General features: G+C 35.1%; 4 protein-coding genes across 4 annotated transcripts in view; 2 read left to right on the top strand and 2 right to left on the bottom strand.

Moving 5' to 3' along the window:
• Positions 1-12,135, top strand: part of LOC106651818 (protein vein) — a 189,406-nt gene extending 177,271 nt beyond the window's left edge. The window contains exon 8 of the mRNA XM_023460076.1: positions 11,178-12,135. The gene's annotated coding sequence lies outside the window, so the exon portion shown is untranslated. The remainder of the gene's footprint in view (positions 1-11,177) is intronic.
• On the bottom strand, positions 5,619-6,862 carry LOC111693912 (chymotrypsin-2-like). Its single transcript, XM_023460077.1, has 5 exons — positions 6,788-6,862; positions 6,568-6,715; positions 6,374-6,491; positions 5,967-6,308; positions 5,619-5,894 (listed from the first exon to the last, which is right to left on the bottom strand). Exons 1-5 carry the CDS (start codon positions 6,840-6,842, stop codon positions 5,691-5,693), a joined length of 867 nt encoding a protein of 288 aa, XP_023315845.1. The 5' UTR covers positions 6,843-6,862; the 3' UTR covers positions 5,619-5,690.
• LOC106651820 (chymotrypsin-2-like) lies at positions 7,970-9,163 on the bottom strand. The gene is made up of 5 exons (XM_023460087.1): positions 9,086-9,163; positions 8,865-9,012; positions 8,665-8,788; positions 8,264-8,605; positions 7,970-8,176 (listed from the first exon to the last, which is right to left on the bottom strand). The coding sequence occupies exons 1-5, from the start codon at positions 9,138-9,140 to the stop codon at positions 7,970-7,972; spliced, it is 876 nt and encodes a 291-aa protein (XP_023315855.1). The 5' UTR covers positions 9,141-9,163.
• A 4,807-nt stretch (positions 12,136-16,942) lies between the features above and the next one.
• On the top strand, positions 16,943-19,264 carry LOC106651964 (glutamine and serine-rich protein 1-like). Its single transcript, XM_014370679.2, has 4 exons — positions 16,943-17,165; positions 17,608-17,775; positions 17,849-18,139; positions 18,215-19,264. Exons 2-4 carry the CDS (start codon positions 17,611-17,613, stop codon positions 18,959-18,961), a joined length of 1,203 nt encoding a protein of 400 aa, XP_014226165.1. The 5' UTR covers positions 16,943-17,165; positions 17,608-17,610; the 3' UTR covers positions 18,962-19,264.

The following is a 19,264-nucleotide window of genomic DNA, read 5'->3' as shown; positions in this document are numbered from 1 at the left end:
AGTAATTCAATATTTTAGGGAAATAATTAGAGTACTGGACCTACAAATTGTTACAATTTTTTAACGTTAATTAGTCATTAGGTCATCATCAAATTATTTGACTCATCTCATTTCACTCATAAAATGAAGAGTTTCTACTTATTTTTTTTAATTAATATTAATGGAAGAATTGTGTATAAAACTAGCAAAGAAACTGAAAAAAATAATGCTGAAAAATTGTGAATAAATAAAAATCGTTATTGTGGACATTCGGTATCATTTGAATATTATCTACACGAATGGTACCTAGTTTTTTATGTAATTTTCTATATCAAGAAGTAAAGGGAGAATGAGAGACACGTTTTAAATGGTTACGACAATGTCAAACATTCTTCAACGTCAACATGTAACCCTTTTCTCTAAAAATCATAATATTCTCAACAGAAATGGGTGTAATAAAAATAAATGTTAAATGTTTTATTGTTAACGCGATGACTAATATTTATTACAAACGTCTAACGAAAAAATAATTTAGCTCATTTTTAACCAAAAATTTTGCAGGTAATTTGTAAAAATTCTCATATATATTCTCGCTCAAAGCTCGGGGAGAAATCCTCTTACTTGGCAAAGTGAAGACGCATCTTATGCAAGCAGGCATTTCAAGTTATCTCATCCGTGACCCATCAGCCTGTAACTCACACATGAACATGTACACACAGCTGCGCCCGCAACGCGCTCACGTGCGGATGTCTATAATACAGAAAAAGCTAATCCTTTTCTATCAAGCGCTTGATATTCCCCTTGCGCAACTTCTATGAATATTATATGTACTAGGAGCAATGGAGGCGGTGGCACCCTTTTAACCTCTAGAACAAATTCACCTGTATTTTATCTTTTTAATACCTACGTTACATAGATACTTTTATTAGCGCAAACTTGCAATCTTCAGCAAGTATTCCACACACGTTGGAAAGCAAAAATTGAGAAAGAGAGAGAGAGACTAAGTGTGGCACATATAACACCTATGAATTATTACATCAAGCTAAAGAGCGGGAGTATTATGAGGGGCACATCTTTATGAGCAATGAGCGTAGATCAGTCATGCAACACATAGCTGAAAGTGAATTATTGCCAGACTATTCGCGTGTTTCCCAAACTGACCATTGACATATATCACGATGTATCCTACAAAAGCGCGTGGGAAGCTTTATGGGAGCTAAGAGAGATCAACGCGGGCGTTTATTTGCATATAGATCTTATAGTTGCAGACTGTTGTAAAGTAAACTCTGGTGAAGGAAACAATGAAAGTTAGGAATCAAGCGAATCATACAAAATTATTATCCATTCAAATATAAATAAACTTAAAAAGGGTAGGACCAAACTTCGAATAAAAATATCGATATGCAATACAAATCATTATATCGAAACATTTGACGGAAAAAAGCAACGCACAAATGGATGATGGTTGTTTTAAAATCTAAGACCAACAACCGCCGACAGACCAGCAATCAAATTCAATTCTCCTAAACTCGCGAGAAAGATCATTTTGTAAATTCGAGGCTGTCTTCATTCATATATAAAATAATATACTCGCGAGCGTGCAATGAAATTTCCTAGTTTTGCAAACCCAATAAGACCTTACGAATTTTCTGCGTAGTGGTAGCGAAGGTATAACAGCAGTGTACCACCGTAGCGTATAATGTTGATGATGCTCGCTCGCTCTCGCGTCATACGTAACCGCGTTAACTATAACTCTCAAGCTTTATAGGCAGTTCTACGGCAAACAGCATATGTGAATGTTTGTGTATATACCTTTACACGCGCACGCGGCGGCGTCTCTTTCCATTCTAAATGAAATCAGCTTCTTGCTGCACAAGGGCGATGCACCCTAAAAAGTTACTCTACTATTGCCGCAACCCAATGCTATCTCGCGCGCAGGCATACATACGTTGATTTTGGAAAACTTCTATACACACATGTAGTGAACTTTGATAAAAACTCATTTTATACGTAGCAAGTGTACAATAAATAGTGAAGCATTATAGCCACGAAGTTTCGGTCGAAAATCCTATAGAGATCAGGAAAATTCGGCTTAGTCGTGAAATTTTTCGTAAATCCCTGTCACGCCCCCACTTCACTCGGTAAATTGGCAAGCTACCGCGGCTTCAAAGCCGTTTGAGTCGACATTTTTTCATATCTATCATAGAATGTAATTGCACCTCTGATTGTATTAGACAATCCTCTAATTCGAAATGAATGGAGCACGTGACAAATGTATATTTTATTTACATTCACAAGAGGGCAAAGTTTAATATTCGCCTATTTGCCCTAGCGTAAAACGTACTGCGGACGGCAAGTTTGTAATGATTAAATACTGCTATTAACTGTCATTAGTTCAAATATTCATAACGCGCAATCAGTCAACTTCAAACTATAAATTAAACTTTGTTGGGATATCGTTTCCTTAATCCAGCGACCGTAGAATGCAGCCAAATCATTAATATTCACAGAACAAGTGCAATTACTCCAAAAACGAGCTCGAAAACTTTCTTCAATCAGTGGAAAAAAACTAACAGTTCAACATCATTGTTCAACATTCATAGTTGCTCAAACACACACAAACACACACACACACACACACACACACACACACACACACACACACACACACACACACACACACACACACACACGCACACCAACCGCAAGATTCATGTGCTTATTTAAAAAAGTCATAGGAAAGTCTTTTTTCCCGCACGCGTGTATGTTTGCAAATCTGGACGGTTTACATTTATACGGTAAAAAAGCTCTGAGAATTACTAAGCTGAAACCCCTGTTATATCTTTGCGTGCGCGCGCACACATACTACTCTTTTGCCCGAGGGACAAACTTTTCGAAAAAATCAGGTATTCCAGGAGCAGCGCGCGAATACAGCAGCCGCGCGAGCTACACTGCGTATACTTTATATACCTATACTTGCTGCAAGCTCGAGCCCTAATCTGCAGCTTTCCACATTGAATTTCTCTTTGTCTCTCACTCTCTCTCCCTCTCTTTCTCTTTTGCTGCTATGGTACAGCTTCGTAGCTTCGCTAAGCATATATCATTTATGTTACAGCAACAAGGATTATTTAGTAGGTCAGGTCGTTTAAATTTTATGTTGTAATAACTGAAGCTACGTTCAAATAAGCTTGAAAATTGTACGGTTTTAACATCTGATATTTAAAACATAAAGTTTAATTTTATCATCATTGTTTCATATGCAAATAATCACACGAGTTATAAATAAAAACAATCCGTTTGTTTTTATAAAATTTGAACAGTATTAAGAGTTCGTTTTGAAAAACAAACATTACTAACGTATTTATCAAAGTCAATGTTTGTCCTTTTATTTAGTTACCAAAGAAAGACCGGGTTTTTAGGTGCTCTTTCTTTTTCTCTCTTTCTCTTTTATTCTATCTTTCGACTGCCTCGTTTTAGTGTCACAAGATTGCGGCAGAGAAATTTTGCCACTTGCTAGCAGTTTTTGCAATAAATTATTTTTTTCTCTCACTCTTAGTCTCTCTTTACCCATACCTTCAAGTCCCCTCGGGCCTTACGAGTTTTCTCACAGGTTTAATTTGTCAATGCCGTCGAGAAATATCGGACAGCATACTTTTAACTTTGTTGGCCGCTATACACACGCAGGACTTTACAGTAATTTAAAAATTATATTATTTAATAAAAAAATCGATTCCATATATATCAATATCTTAATTTATAAATAGCTTCATTTTATTTCAAAAACATTGAATAAAAATTTTAATATGAAACTTAGTTTAATTTTACAAAAATCCACTTGTAAATCTGATAAATATTTGTGCGAATCCATCACCAGCCCGTGTGACTATTGACGCTTTAGCCCCTTCGCTCGCATTTCTCGAACCACACAAAAAAGTTGACATTATCGAGTCGAATGAAATTCTAAAGTTTTCACCGTTAGAAAGTGTAGGAGCAATAACAAATGAACAAACGAGTTGTTACAAGTCCCTGCATATGTACTGGAGCGAACGTGTGTATAAGAAAGAATCAAATCAAACTCAGGTGTGTGTGCGTGTGTGCGCGCAAATTTGTATGAGTTTTTTGCTGAGGGAAAACTCGAGAGAAGAACAGCAGTGCGACGTCGCAGTGCTTGTAAGGAGTAAAAATCGGAACCAAAGTACATTTTACACGCAGCACATAGACCACGACGGACAGTAAACTTCGACGTGCAAAACTCGGAGGCCGGAAAACCGAAAGAAGAGAAAAACAGTCCGCGAAAGAAAAAGTAAAAAAGCAAAGAAAGAAAGAGAGAAAGTGGAAGTGTATCCGACGGAATGGCAATAAGTGTATATAAAAAGACGAGTGGTTTTCTCATAACCGAGAATAACTGTACGCGTGGCGGGAAGCCGCACTGGTACACGTTCTCTGTTATGTAGTTTGACGGAACGGCGCCACTTTTTGCCAAGAAGCTGATGCTGCTTCTGCTGCGTGCATTTATATACATGTACACAACCATAAGCAGTGAACATGCGTACATAGACGAAATAAGTGCAATGGCAGTAAAAGAGAGTTATCGAGTGTGCGAATGGGAAGCTGATGCATTTTTTTCTCTATGACCAAAATACGTTATCATCTTAAATATTCTTGCTACTTGTTACTCTCCCTCTTTAGATTTTGCACATTTACACTCCAAATATATGGGTATAAAACTTACGAAAATTGTTATAACATTAACACTAAAAGGTGACCTTATACGCCGAATTTGAAGGTCAATACGTAAACGTAAACATTGAATGACAATTGTACAAGCCCCACAGTAAGCTCTTATCGTTTCCTCTAAACAGTCGTGAATAATCGAAAAGCTCGTTTTCTGCAGCTCCCTGTATTTATATGAAACTTGAAACGTGCCGCGCGTCGGAGCTTGTTTTGCACGTGCACGAACTGCACAAAACCGCATATTATATTCCATGTGTTCTGCGTACTTACGCACACACTCGCGCGCTCAGACTCGCTCTGCTCCGACAATTGGGGACGATGAGTGCAGAATACAGGGCATGGAAATAAAATCAGCAAAAGGCAGAAAGAAAGAAATAATAGTAGCCATTGAGAAGTCAAGTTGTACTGCTCGTGACTTTGAAAGAGCCAAGAATACATGGGAGGATTTTTTCGAAAGTACAAGGAGAATAAAGTAGCAATTTCCATCTCGTTAACGGTGCAAAGATCTTACATACCTCCTGCACAGCCATATGTAGGAACGATTGCAAAGCATACGATTCCATTAATGCCGGGCCAAATGTATTAGAGGTCGGACGCTTACTACGTTATCGCGCGCCCAGTGGCCAATGGTGCACTCGTAGTGAGGAAATGGAGCGTGCGGCGGCTTGCGGGCACTCGCTTAACGTACGCGCAATATTGAGGAAAAATAGAGGGCATTACTTTATGGCGCTCGCACGTGGGTCTGCATGAGTGAAAAAATTCCTGTTTTTTTTATTTTCGTCGAGTCTTTGGAGAATGGAAAAGAGAGCTGCATGTCTGTAAGCACTACAAGCTTTTGCAATTTTGCCATTATATTTAGGTTCAATTGGTTATGAAACTCTTGAAGCAATACATGTATACATCGATAGAGTAATCGCACCTTTCGGAACAATTATATTTAACTCAAGATACAGGATTTTAATTGAATTCAAAACTTTCTATAGTCGAGAATAGAATAAGTTGTTGAAAAAGTCTTTCGTCCTCTGCCAAATCGAAACTTTTGAGTGCTTTTTTATCCACGGGACATAATGAGAAACATTCATTAGGATATGTGGATAGCGGAACGAATCTGAACAAGAATTGCCTGCGCTGATAATACCAATTAATATATTTTTTTGGACTACGGGACCACCAGAATCACCCTGTAAAACGTAAAATTAAATTAGTCTTGAAAGTTTACTTCTCGCTTTTGTTTTAAAAACTTTTCAACGAACGTGGCAAACCCCTGCATCAATTTGAGCTTGTCCATACTCTTTCACGGATCCAGCTACACAAACCATACGATCATCGATATTAATAACTATGTCCGTCCATCTTGCTTTGCAAATTTTTTTGTCCACTACTGTTAAATTAACAGCGCGTAAATAATATGAAGGAAGAGTACGATTTTCTGATAATCTACCCCAACCCGTGGCGGTAACTTGGCTCTTTTTTTTTACGTAGTAACCTAGAGTTGGTAGTTGAACAGGTGAAATGAAAGGAGTGAATTTGATTGGCCCATCGACATGAATTAAAGCAACGTCATTTATGCAGTACTCAAAAGGTACTACGTAGTGCTAGAAAAGTAAACTTTAAAAAACAAATTGAAAAAACTTGATGAACAAAAAAGACTCCGAATTACTATAAAATTGTTGTGTATAATAAACTTCGCAACCGGATAAAAATGCACAGTCAAGTCATTACGTCGAGATGCTCCAACCATCACTTCAAATAGGTTTGGTGGAAACAATATTATATTTCTATAATAATAATACCACTATAAAACAGCTACTTATAATTTTTAACAAACTTTATGATTAGACTCAGGTAATTTACTCTACACAATGTCCAGCCGTGAGTACGTAAAAATGATTTATTATGGAACCTCCACATATTGGGTTTTTGTTAATAGAACCTCTCAATTCAACATGATAGGGATACTCTCCTTTGGCGGCTGCCGTGCCATTATGAATTCTCACCTTACCTTTAAAAATAATTAAAAAATATAATTTTTTTTAATTTAACATACTCATTATCGCTAGTCTAGGTAACTTACGCGAGTAGGCAGAACAAACAAGAGTGAAAAAAACTGAAAATCTGAATGTCAGCATAACTTATACTATTCGACACAACGAATATTCCGCGTGCTATCCAATTTTTTCAAGTCAAGCTTCTTAAGAAGTATTTCACGATTCATAATGATTCATATCGTTTAGCGATTCACACGATGTCATAAATCCACAAAACATTCGAGTAGTAAACGACGTCAGAACAAACATTGCGATGAGTCAGAAGTGAAATATTAGATAAGCGATTGAACTAATGAAATTTTTTGGTAGAATGTAATTCAAATGAGTATAATTGAATAATTTATCTAGAATTTATACAAATCAGAGTGGTTATCGTTTAACCGTGGGCAGTTTATAAGCACTGTGATCCGACATGACACGATACAACATTTTTATCAACAAAAAAAAAATTGGGGTGCGAGTTTGAGGGTTATTTGGAGTTTTATGCACTAAAAAAATTGATTTCTTAGAAATATCTAGAATTATTTGGAGTTTTGTAAACGAAAATGACAATATTGCATAAAAATATTCCCACGATTAGTCTAACCCAATAGAATAAACTTACAAAATTTGATGGGGCAAATAAAAGTACCTAACTCTGAAGATGTCAGGAAGAATCAGAAATGGTTACAAATCTAGATAAATATATTAAGAACTAATAATATATGTAACTTGATATAGCAGTGTCGCCGGAGATTCAGATAATATTAAATATTTGGAAAAATTAAGGTGCGTAAATTTTGTTGTCATCGATCATAATTCGAGAAAATATCACCAATTCTTGACAGTAATAAAAATGTCTGATGAATATTTACATCAAATTACAGATTCAATGTATACTGCATTATGATTAAATGCCTAAAAAATTCTTAATACCAAAAAAATTGAAAATAAGAAAAAAACGTATAATTCCAAAATTTTCTTAGCTAGAAAAGATAACCATTTTAATCGACTCTTATGAGAAATCCATTAGAGATAATTTGTAGGAAAAATGTTCTTCAAAATTACATTCAAACTAAAAAATAAGCTACAAGTTAAAGAGAAATACATCCCCTTTTAAGGCTAGCTCATCTACTGTGATTAATTTTGTTCGTTGGGTATTTAATACGACTCAACATTTGTTTTACTAAAATTATTCATTTTTAATTCGATTTATACATGGAACTTTTTCAGTCGTGGAAAAGTAGGTCTTTGAAGAAATTTCTGGTTTGCTGCCAAACTGATTTTTTTTTTGTTAACCTTCCTTGTATCCACGGGAGATAGTGGGAAACATTCATTAGTATATGTGGATAGCGGTAAGAATCGATGCAAGAATTGGCTGAACTTATAACCCCAATTAATACGTGACCTTCTACAGCGGGACCACCAGAATCACCCTGTGAAACATAAATTTAAATTAGTTTTGAAAATTAACTTCTCGCCTTTTTTGATCCACAGATTTAGATGTTGCAAATTCAACTAACGAGGCAACACCCTGCATCGTGTTGAGTTTGCCCGTACTCTTGAACGGAGCCAGCTACACAAATCATACGATCATCGATATTGATAGCTCTGTCCGACCATTTTGCCTTACAGGTTTTTAAATCTACTACAGTTAAATTAACAGCTTGTAATGTAGCTGGAATATTCATGTCATGGTCTGAAAATCTTCCCCAGCCTGTAATAATCACTTGTGTCTTTCCTTCAACTCGATAACCAGGACTGGGTAATTTAATAGGTGAAATAAAGGGGGTGAATTCAATCGGTCCATCAATTTGAATCAGAGCGATGTCGTTTACAGCGTAAATGTGAGGAGAAAAAAAATGCTAAAATTATAAATGATGAAAATTTTTTTTACAAAATAAAAATTATTTCTTCATATTACTTCATAATTTTCGTGAAGTATGAATTTCTGAGCTGGGTAATATCGTGCCGTCGAGTCATTAAAATTAGTAGCTCCAACCACTACTTCGACGATGCGAGGTGGTAAGTTAACTATAACTATATCTCTATAATAAAAATACAACTATAAAATAGCTACTCAATATTTTTATCAAATTGTGTGATTGGACTAAAGTAATTTACTCTACACAATGCCCAGCAGTTAGTACGTAAAATTCATTAATAATTGAACCTCCACAAAATGGAATTTTGGAATCTGAATTTCTCAAACAAACTTGATAGGGATATGCTCCTTTTTCAGCTGCTGTGCCATTATGAATTCTCCTTTTATCTTCAAGAATAATTAAAAAATATAATTTTTTTCTAATTTAACATACTCACTATCGCTAGACTAGGTAACTTACGCGTGTAGGCCGTACAAACAAGAGAAAAAAACACCGAAAATTTACACATCAGCATAATTGATTTTTTTTTATAACGAATGTTCCATAACCGATGTAACTTCTTCAAGTCAAGCTTGTTACAAGGTATTTTATAAGTTATAATACTTGTCGTCATTTAACGATTTACACGAAGCCATGAATCTATAAAAAGTTGCGCTAATAAAAGACTACAGCACATATTTTTCAATAACAAAAAATGGAAATATCAAGCGACATAATGTATCTTTTGAAGTTGTTTTAGTGGTGGAATTTCAAGTTCAAATTAATGTAATTGAATAATCTATCTTCAATTCAAATCGTTCTTGCGTTAAAAAATTAACTTTTCTAAGTTCGAAAATACATGTTTGTACTTAAAATAAAAATGTCAGTCATGGCATAATGAAATTGAGATTGCCAGCAAGCAAGCGAACTTAAATACTGTGTAACAGTTCACGAGGTACGTATGTATGAATAACGAATAAAAACCATGCGGGTACTGACGCGGCTTTCTCCCTTTCTCTCTCTCCTTCTCTCTCTCTCTCTCTCTCTCTCTCTCTCTCTCTCTCTCTCTCTCTCTCTCTCTCTCTCTCTTTCTCTCTTTCTCTCTTTCTCTCTTTCTCTCTCTCTCTCTCTCTCTTGTACAACAATGCAGCCCTAATGCATCAAAAGATTAACATTACACGCGAGCCAGCACCTATACCGGCGCCACTGCCGGCAATCTGTATTTTTACCGCTGTGGGAATTTAACGGGTATATTAACTTAAATTTTCGCATTCGTATACATGAGTGTTCCGGCGTAACCTAAATATATCCACTGGGCAATTACAAAGCTCGCATCGAGCATTTAGGTGTTTTTTTACAACGTAAATGTTCGTGGTACGAGCTTCAATGTTCAGATTCATCATGAATATTGAAAGAATGGCTCGGGAAAATAATAATTAAAATATTCCTAATAGACAAGGGTCCAGCAAGTCCTTATCTTAATAATGTCTCATCGTCATGACCATTGGCTAACGAGTGAGTGATGAGTTTTTGGGCCAATTAGAAAGATGAGAAAAACGTAAAATGTTTACTGTGCAGCACTCAAAATATTTCTAGCGAAGTAGGGTAAATATAAGATATTCAGAAGAGATAACAATTGGCTTCTATGTAACATAGCCACTGGTCATTCCTTTGAGTTTTTTTTCGTCGAGCTCTTCCTTGTTGCTTTCTCTCTTTCTCTCCCTCTCTCTATCTTTCTCGGCGCCTCTCATGCTCACTGTGAAATAGTCCAACGCTTGCGTGTGCTATATACACGAGTTATGCTACAAAACAGCAATGAGCACAGTAACTTTTTCGCCCGTTCGTTTTGATGAAATACAGACACGGCTGGGCTTTTTGGCTTACGTAACAGCTCGCTCGCGTTTCTCTTTCTCTCTCTTTTTTTTCTGTGGTTGTACTGGGGGTGTAAGCAAGGCATTAATGATGAAAGTTGTTGGTAATTTTGAAGTGCCACCTGGGTAAAAATGCGCGCGGGAAAAATGTACACGGGCGAAAATGTTGTATTCCTATAGAAACGCTGTTGCTGCGCTGCAGTTGCTGTGTGCCAGTACGCGCTGATATATAAAAGCTCACGGAGAAACGATTTGAAAGAGAACTACTGTGCATATGCATGCGTATGTTAGAAATGAATTTTTTTAATGCTAGGCCATAGCATATTCTCGGTTGTAAAGAATAATTTGTGAAAATAATTTTCAACCTTCAAAAAAGCAAAAGAATAAGCGAACATAGAATTTTAGCGGGCTGCTTGGAAATTAAGAAAAAGCAAGCTTTTATCTAGTCGCATTTGTCAAAGAGAAACATTTTTCAACATTTAAATGGGTCGGAACAAGCACTTTATTTACGAGTTACACATTTTATCACTTCCAAAAAGCATACAGCCCACGCAAAAATCTATTTAAACTGTAGAAACGAGGAAATTTGTTCGATTCGACAAACCACGTGATCCATTCGAACAACATTTTTGCAATTAATGTTCTGATAATCATAATTTCAAGAGAATTTTCATTAATTTGAAACACTTTCATTTTTTCAGTTCAGTCACACACGGCGCACGTTCTCGCATATACGAAGATGAAAGAAAGATGGCAAAAAAAGAAAAGAGGAAAAAAAGATGAAAAGAAAAGGCAAAAGAGAAGTTTGCATTCGTTCTGCACGGCTACTGATGTTGGTCGAAAATAAACTCTTGGCATCGGTGCGGCTACACTAGCATCATCGTAGTCTTGTGACGACGACGACGACGACGACGACGACGACTCCGTTCGGCGCAAAGTGTCTGCATGCATGGATACAACACGCACCCAAGAGTGCACTGGATATATTTTCGCAGCGGCAAGAAGAATCGGCAGTAGCGAGAATGGGGCCAAGCGACGGAAGTCTCGGCGACGCGACGTAGAGGCCTCCGTCGACCCCGACGTGCAACACGGAAAGGAAATATGAGAAGAGAAGAAGACCATGATGCACACTTATACGCACAAACACACGCACACTAGCGACGGAATCGCGAAAAATGGCTCTAGAAACAACACAACGCGTGTGTCGAAATTTTGACCGATCGAATTCGAAATCCGTGAAGACTTATAAATTTTATCTGTTACGCCAATTGACGTCGATACACAATCTAAAAGATTTAAATTTTTATCATTATTATTATTATTGTTATTACTTTTTTTCAATAAAAATTTTTCAATTCAATTTTGAAACATTCCATAGTTCGTTCGTATAGTTAACTGGAAATATTAAATATCGAGTAGCGAATCTTATCAAAATGAATTTTTTTCGTACAAAAAATCAATCAACTCAGTTCTAAAACTTTTAATCGTTGAAATGGAAGTAACAAAATAGAATTTATCACTTACATTCAAAACATCATTTTCTCAAATGATGAAAAAATAACGAGCACGATAAAAGTATTAATGCACAAGCTAAAAGAAAATACTCCAATTCCAAGAAAAATTGCATACTATAAATTATATACATGTAATGTTTTTAAATGTCCGTGCAAGCTTATTAGTGCCGCTGATTTTATTGACTATATATAGCGTAAACGACGGTTCCTTTAAAATATAATGAAAGCCGTCGTTCAACCAAGAAAATATTTGTGTAAAGTGAATTTATATATAAAAAAATATTATAAATATAAATAAAGGTGCGCGTAAGATGAATGATCATCCGAATTTAGGGATGAACTTTTGCCACGACATTCAACTTGTCGAGCGATCGATATTTCACTGGCTGCGACACGAGATAATCGAATATAATACAGTATTATTTTCTGCTGCAGTTGGAAATACACGCGGATGCGTCGAATGTCAATCATTTCTACAGTGTAAATTTGCGGACCACTATTACATAGTGTCATTTTTAAGGTGCGATTGTTACAAGGTATGATTGATTAGGTAAAAAATCTATGTTTCCAATTGCAAATGTAAAGTTACATGTAAAACAACTCAATTGAAAATGTTGTAAACGAAGCTAGTTTTTATTAAGAGCGTTGGAAAATCCGGAAAACCGTCGAAGATATAAAATAATAGTAAAACAGCTTGGTTCAATGTAAATATTTCATCGAATTTCTCATGCTATGCGAAAATATTGTTGTTAAGACTTTGAAACTGCGTTTATACAACAGTCGAGAAAAGACGGCGATATTTCATGCAGTCGTATCGCGTGGGGTATTACAGCCAAGCGCGTATGAAAGAGAGCTCGAGCCTCGTACGCGCGAATGTATAATTTCTTTCCTCCTTTCTCGACCGACGTCTCCCCCGCGAGTGCGTCGCAAACACACTCAATCGTCAACTTGATACAAATAATGCGAGGAGAAATTAATTGCTTTGTATATTTTCCGAGCGTGAGCTTTGTCGCGAGCGCGTCTAAAACTTTGCTAGCCGTGTTATATACTACATTTGCGCTCAGACGGAGTATACAAGGGACTATTTTCAAAATACTTTTCGGAAAAAACAAAAACACGATGGCGCACAGCATATATGAACGCACTGACGCGAGAATATTTTCCTTCGTCGTGAGAAATCTGAGCCGAGTCATCAAGCGAGCGAAGCGTCGCGATGGCCATTTGCTTTTGAGAATATCAATTTGCTTCTTTTAAGTGGTATGCTTCGCCTCGTAATTAAAACGTTTTATAGCTTCAACGAAACGCGAGAGGAAAACTTTTTAGTCTTTGCCGAGTGCAGGTCAGCACTTGATTTGCGCTCACTGTAGTTCTTATGTATGCCGCGATCTTTTCGATAATGGAACCACCTTTCTTGCTCCATTGAGCCGATCGAGCCAAGTTGTGAGTTGTAAAAAATACTTTTTCGAGAAATGTATTTTATACGCATGAAAACTGAGTGTAACAATTATCGACATTTTACAAGTAAGAGAGCTTTTAGAATGTAAATCAAAAAGTTGTCGAATTGCGATACGGTGGCTGCACGAGCTCTGAAACAAAACAACAGACATACATACTGCAGACTATAAAGCCATGTTCGTGCCTATATAGGGTCATTAAATGTCAAAAATATGAGTCTGACGAGTTAGAGGAGGTATTGTTGTAACGTTTTGAGTCAGAGCTCAGGCACTTAAACAGCACCATAACGACTTATATACAATATATCTTTGACGACTGACTATGTACATTCATAAAATCGGTTGACAACGTACTTGACGTAGTCAACTCCACTTTCTTATATCGAAAATGTTCATACGTGTGAGTAACGGTGTTTTTCAAATCTTATATCTTTAGTGTTGAATAGTAATCGAAAGACTGCTATCATATGTGAATAGAGTATGATTGATAATGTATAGAAACTTTGCAATTGAAAATGTGAAATGTGTTTTTTTATATGATCGGCTGTAATCAAAGTTGACATCATGATTCCCAATCAATTTGATTTGGTCAATATACGAAAGCAAAGACACATCTAAAGCATTTGGTTCATTTTATATTTATAGATATTATGGCTGTAACTCGTTTACGCGAATTATTTTTATAAGCTTTTTCTATCATTTTTTGTGCACACGTATTTAAGGCCTAGTTCCGCAAATGATAATCGAAAATTTGCGAGAACCAAATGCATTCGAGTTTTATTTTTAAATTATCTCTTTTTTTTTATTTTAATCATCAAAATGTGTGGATAAATGGAAAAAATTATATAATTGTTAAAATTAACAGGTGTAAATATCTAATGTAATAGGCCAGTTTGAAAAGCATACACTAAAAATGATCTCAGAATAAAAACATAATGAAGTTGTTGAATGAATTGACTGATTCATTTGTTTGTCAATTATGAAAATGCTAATTTAGCATTTGAATTAAAAAAAAAAGTTTTGAAGTCTTTTTGATTCCGCAATGTAGAGTATTTTGAATCATACATCAGTACATGAAATATTAAGTAAAAAAGTTTTTTGTTTCTTTGTTATAAGAAATAACAGTTATAATTTGTTACAAATTTCTAATGTCTTCTGGTAACGTTAAAAATTGAATAAAATTATTTGAGAATATAAATTAGAAGAAAAAAGAAGGATCATCATGATTAATAATGAGTTTGTTAAAGTTTGGGCAGGTTCTTCGTTACTTCATAATAAAAATAAAAAATGATTAAATACATCAGATTTTTCAAAAATATAGGATTATTTTATGACTCTAATCATGATTACATTATAGATAAAGAAATTAAAAAAAAAGCAAGCTTTTGCTCTCTGTATGAATGATTGTAAAAAATCAAGGACATATATTTGTCAAATACAATGAACAGTACTCTTTAGTATCTATCCATGGCCAAGACCTCCAGTTAAAAATGTTGTTTGACACAAGAAAAACAGCTCTTAATGTATGCATAGAGTATGAGATCTTAAAAAATATGATATGATAAAAGTAAAAATGCACTAGAAGCTATGGCAAATAAGAATGCACTCGTTACAGTGTACCGAGTAGCGTTGATAAATTTAAGCATATTTCTCATGTCCGTTTCTCTTTGAATTGAAATGCTGTAATGCTCTAAATTTTACAACAGATACAAAATAAATTTTTTGTTTCAACAAAGACTTATTTGTTTCTCATAACTCAAAACACATTCACAATGTAGATATTGTTATTTTCAACCTATGAAAGCACAAATTAAATAATGATTCAATAAATAAATCAAAATTAATACGATTTTGGGTTAGATTGACTATAGGATGATACAATTATATAGATCTATTGAAGACTCTTCTGATTAAATTTGATGACAGGCAAAAGTAAACAAAACAGTCAGGTACTTTATTCAACATTATTATAAAAATGATTTCAAAATGCCATAGAAAAATTTGCCTATTCTTACATTTGGTAAAAATAAATTTTCATGGCATTTAAACCCTGTAATTTAAATTAAACTTGGTTTTATATATCAATTAGTTCAACTATTTTTGTTACTACTATGGACAAATGGGTCTGAATTCATTTAGTACAGTGTACAAATGTAAGTTTTGAGTTCTTCGATGAAAAAGTGCTTTCAATTAATTCATAAGTGATAGAATCGTAATAGCCTGCAGAGTTAAATCTGTTGAATCTTGGAACAATTAACTTTTTTTAAGACGAATTGGGAACACTCATATAATTATGTTCAACAGAGTTTTAATAAATTACCTTGTTTGCATACCAAAACAAATTTCATGTAAAATTAAGATCACAAAATCTGGTTGAAATCAAAATTCACTCATACAAACTAAGAGTATTTACTTCAATTTACTCAACAGGCTTGGAATAAATATTGACATGTATTATAACTTTACAGGTGCAAAATAAAAATCAAAATTTACATGAAATACATTTTCCAAAATAATAACAGTAAATTTTTGAGTTACTGCAAAATACAATTACCTTCAGACTTGGTGCAATTGACCGGCTGCATCGCCGTAAATTCCACTTAGCGCCAAGATGTTCACTTAAATGCTATGCGGCAAAAAGTGATGTAACGCGCAGTTAAACCCCTTGCATTATTTTATTTTATACGAAAAATCGCTTTAACCGACGTTCGTTAAGTAATAAGGATATGAATTGCACAGATTTAGAAAGTAATGCAGCTCATGCAACCGTAATTCTGCAATTCGCGTTTGAACATATCGGACAGTCGAATACGAAATTTAACCCAACGTTTTTTTGATGCACAGTATCCACAGAAGAATCTATCCACTGATATTCGAGAATTGCGAGATATAAGACTTATAAACACAACAAACTTTATCTTTTGCGAAATTTCTATCAATTTAACGAGGATGTAAAAATACACCGAGTTTGATCCTTCGATGGAAAAAGTCTATAATGACGGTTGCAATGCAATTCGTTGCGGATCGTAAAATTTCATCGAACGCATATCAAATCCAATGTCGTTAACGCATGATTATTTTTATCATTGGGTAATGATAATTGAAAATAATAATGGCTATTTTGTATGATATATTGAATAAACGTAATCTACTTACTGGCTTTTGTGTGCCTTGGCGCCAAGCGGCCATCTTGTTCTCTAGCCCGCGCAGCATCAAATCGACAAAATTTTCATGCTAAATTAACGGTCGTACCGACGAATTTTGTACTATACTTATTATTAAGAATTGTTTCCTAAATATTTACAACCATTCTACTGATAACCAGTACGTAAAACAATAAATTTAACGATTATCAACTCGCGATTCTGCCAATCATCGAATCGCTATACACTAGAAACGAAATTCGACCAGTAATGCGCCTAACCGTCTCTCCCACTTCCATGGAGATTTTTGCTCGTATTACAAAATGCGCGGGATTGCCGGCAAGACAATGGCTTGACGCCTGCAGGCTCGTACTCTTGGACATTCGGCACTCACAGTACGTAGCAAGTCTTGTTGAGAGTCAGTTGCCACTGGTTGGCACAGCTAATGTATTAGCAGACGAAGAAGTCGTTATCTCCACGGTACCTTTTTGATCAAAGGAAGAAAGAGTCGTGAAACGTTTAGACTCAACATTTTCTAATCGATCCTATTGAAGTCCAACTTCAGTCAACTGTGAAAGGTAAAGACTACTATTTTTTGCGAACTTGAGCCCGCGTTCGAAATTTCGAATGCGTAGTTTGAGTTTATCAAATTCGATAGGTGATCGCCGTTCATAAAATTGACTAAGATTCCCGAAACTGCTCATCTGAAACGTCATTTTCTGAGTATCAAAGTTGTTAAAACGAGGTGATAATTTTATCTCACTTACATTTTTAAGTCAGTCAAATCACTTTAGGTAAGTTTTGTGAACAACGGTCGTAACATGAAATATTCATAATTTGCAAAATAGGCGTACGTGGCTATGCCCAAGTGAGCAAGGTCACTTTTGTTTATGATTGTCTAATCGCGCTCTTCACACGCAATTCGCCATTTGTTATTTTCATTATTATTTTAAAAGAATAATATATTAAGAATTAGATCGATTCGATTTTTAAAAATATATATATTATTTAAATTTTCAGAAAATGAATGACGACACGTGGGTTACTTGTCCTTATAATGTAGCACATCGTGCTCTAAAATCGCGCTTTCAATTTCATTTAACCAAGTGCCGCACCCAACACAACAGTGGTGACAAGAAACAGTGTCCATACGACGCTAATCACATAATTAATGTACTTGAATTCGAAGTGAGTTGCAATACAATACAGTTTCTTGTCATACTTTGCACAATGAGTTTGATTAATTTCAATTTTATTTTAGTACCACCTAACGGCATGCGAATCGCGGGAGTCTGTATTGCATTTTCAAAGCACAGATCAGGATTTTGAACTCAACTTACTTCCAGTTCCTACAAGACCTTTGGTGCAATATCATAGCGAAGAAGATTGGGATGCTGAAGGTGATGTTGCTTCTTATCAACCTTTAAAAAATATTGCTGATCGTCCAGTGTTTATTCAGCCTACTGGATTAGCTCCTGCTGAGCGAAAAAATTTTAGAAGAAATGAAAGAGGTAGACATCAAAATATTGAAAATAGAGGAAACACTTGGAAGGTAAAATCTAGAAAGAGCTAATATAATGCTAAAATAACAATGAGCTTGAAAATTAAATAAAATAATTTTTTTCAGCCCCTGAATAATCATGCGAACAAATCTGCAAGTTTTCAATCAGTACTTTCTGAAGCAGATGATGAAGAGTATGTACCACTGCGTAAGCCTAATAAAATTAGGCAAAAAACTGAATCGGTACAATCACCACCAACTCTTCAATCACCACCATCATCATCATCATGGAAATCTTGTAATACCCCAACTCCTCCAAAAGCTTCTGTATTACCCAAAGAACCTGTGCGAACATCAGCGTGGAAATCTGTTGACACATTTAATCAAAAAGTAACTGCAGAATCCTCCAAAACTTCTGATCAAACATCAGCGTGGAAAACTTCTGATGCACCAACTTCAGATACTGCTGCGTCATCCAAATCTCCGCCATCAACATCAGCTTGGAAATCTGTTGACAAATCAAATCAAAAAGTAATTGCAGAATCATTCAAAACTCCTGCAAAAACATCAGCATGGAGATCTTCAAATCCACCAACTTCACCAAGTACTTCTGTATCATCCAAAGCTTCTGTGTCAACATCAGCATGGAAATCTGTTGATAAATCTTATGAAAAAGGTTCTGAAAGCCCATTAAATAGATCTGCATCTTCAGGTAAGACCGTCCCTTATATAGGCACTGTACCTAAACCTAAGCCATCATTTAGCTATGCAAATGCTCTCCAAAAGTTAAAAAACAAAGATGATGAATTAACTAATGAGCTGTCAAGAACATTGGAAAGTGTACACTTTGATAAAGCTAACAATTTATACTAAACCACAATGAGTGTTTGTAAACGTTCCTTCTTATTTGCTTTTAAAAAAACTCATACATTCAACTAAACATGTTGGAATAACTCATACATTTATTACTTTTGCTCAAAAATGTAGTACTTTACATTTCTCAATAAGCAATATTTCATAATTCTTTTTGAAAGAATTAAGAAAGAAATATTTGATTTTAATATTTATGACAAATCTAATATGTTTAGTAAGTAGTATATCGGTAAAAGTAAAAACTTTAAAATTCGTGTTTGTGTATACTCTATAAATTTAATGTTATGGAATAGTGTACAAAAT

The sequence above is a fragment of the Trichogramma pretiosum genome, unplaced genomic scaffold (genome assembly GCF_000599845.2).
Source record: "Trichogramma pretiosum strain Unisexual culture from Peru unplaced genomic scaffold, Tpre_2.0 scaffold42, whole genome shotgun sequence".
Classification (NCBI taxonomy): Eukaryota; Metazoa; Arthropoda; class Insecta; order Hymenoptera; family Trichogrammatidae; genus Trichogramma; species Trichogramma pretiosum.
This window is presented reverse-complemented; position numbering and strand designations above follow the sequence as displayed.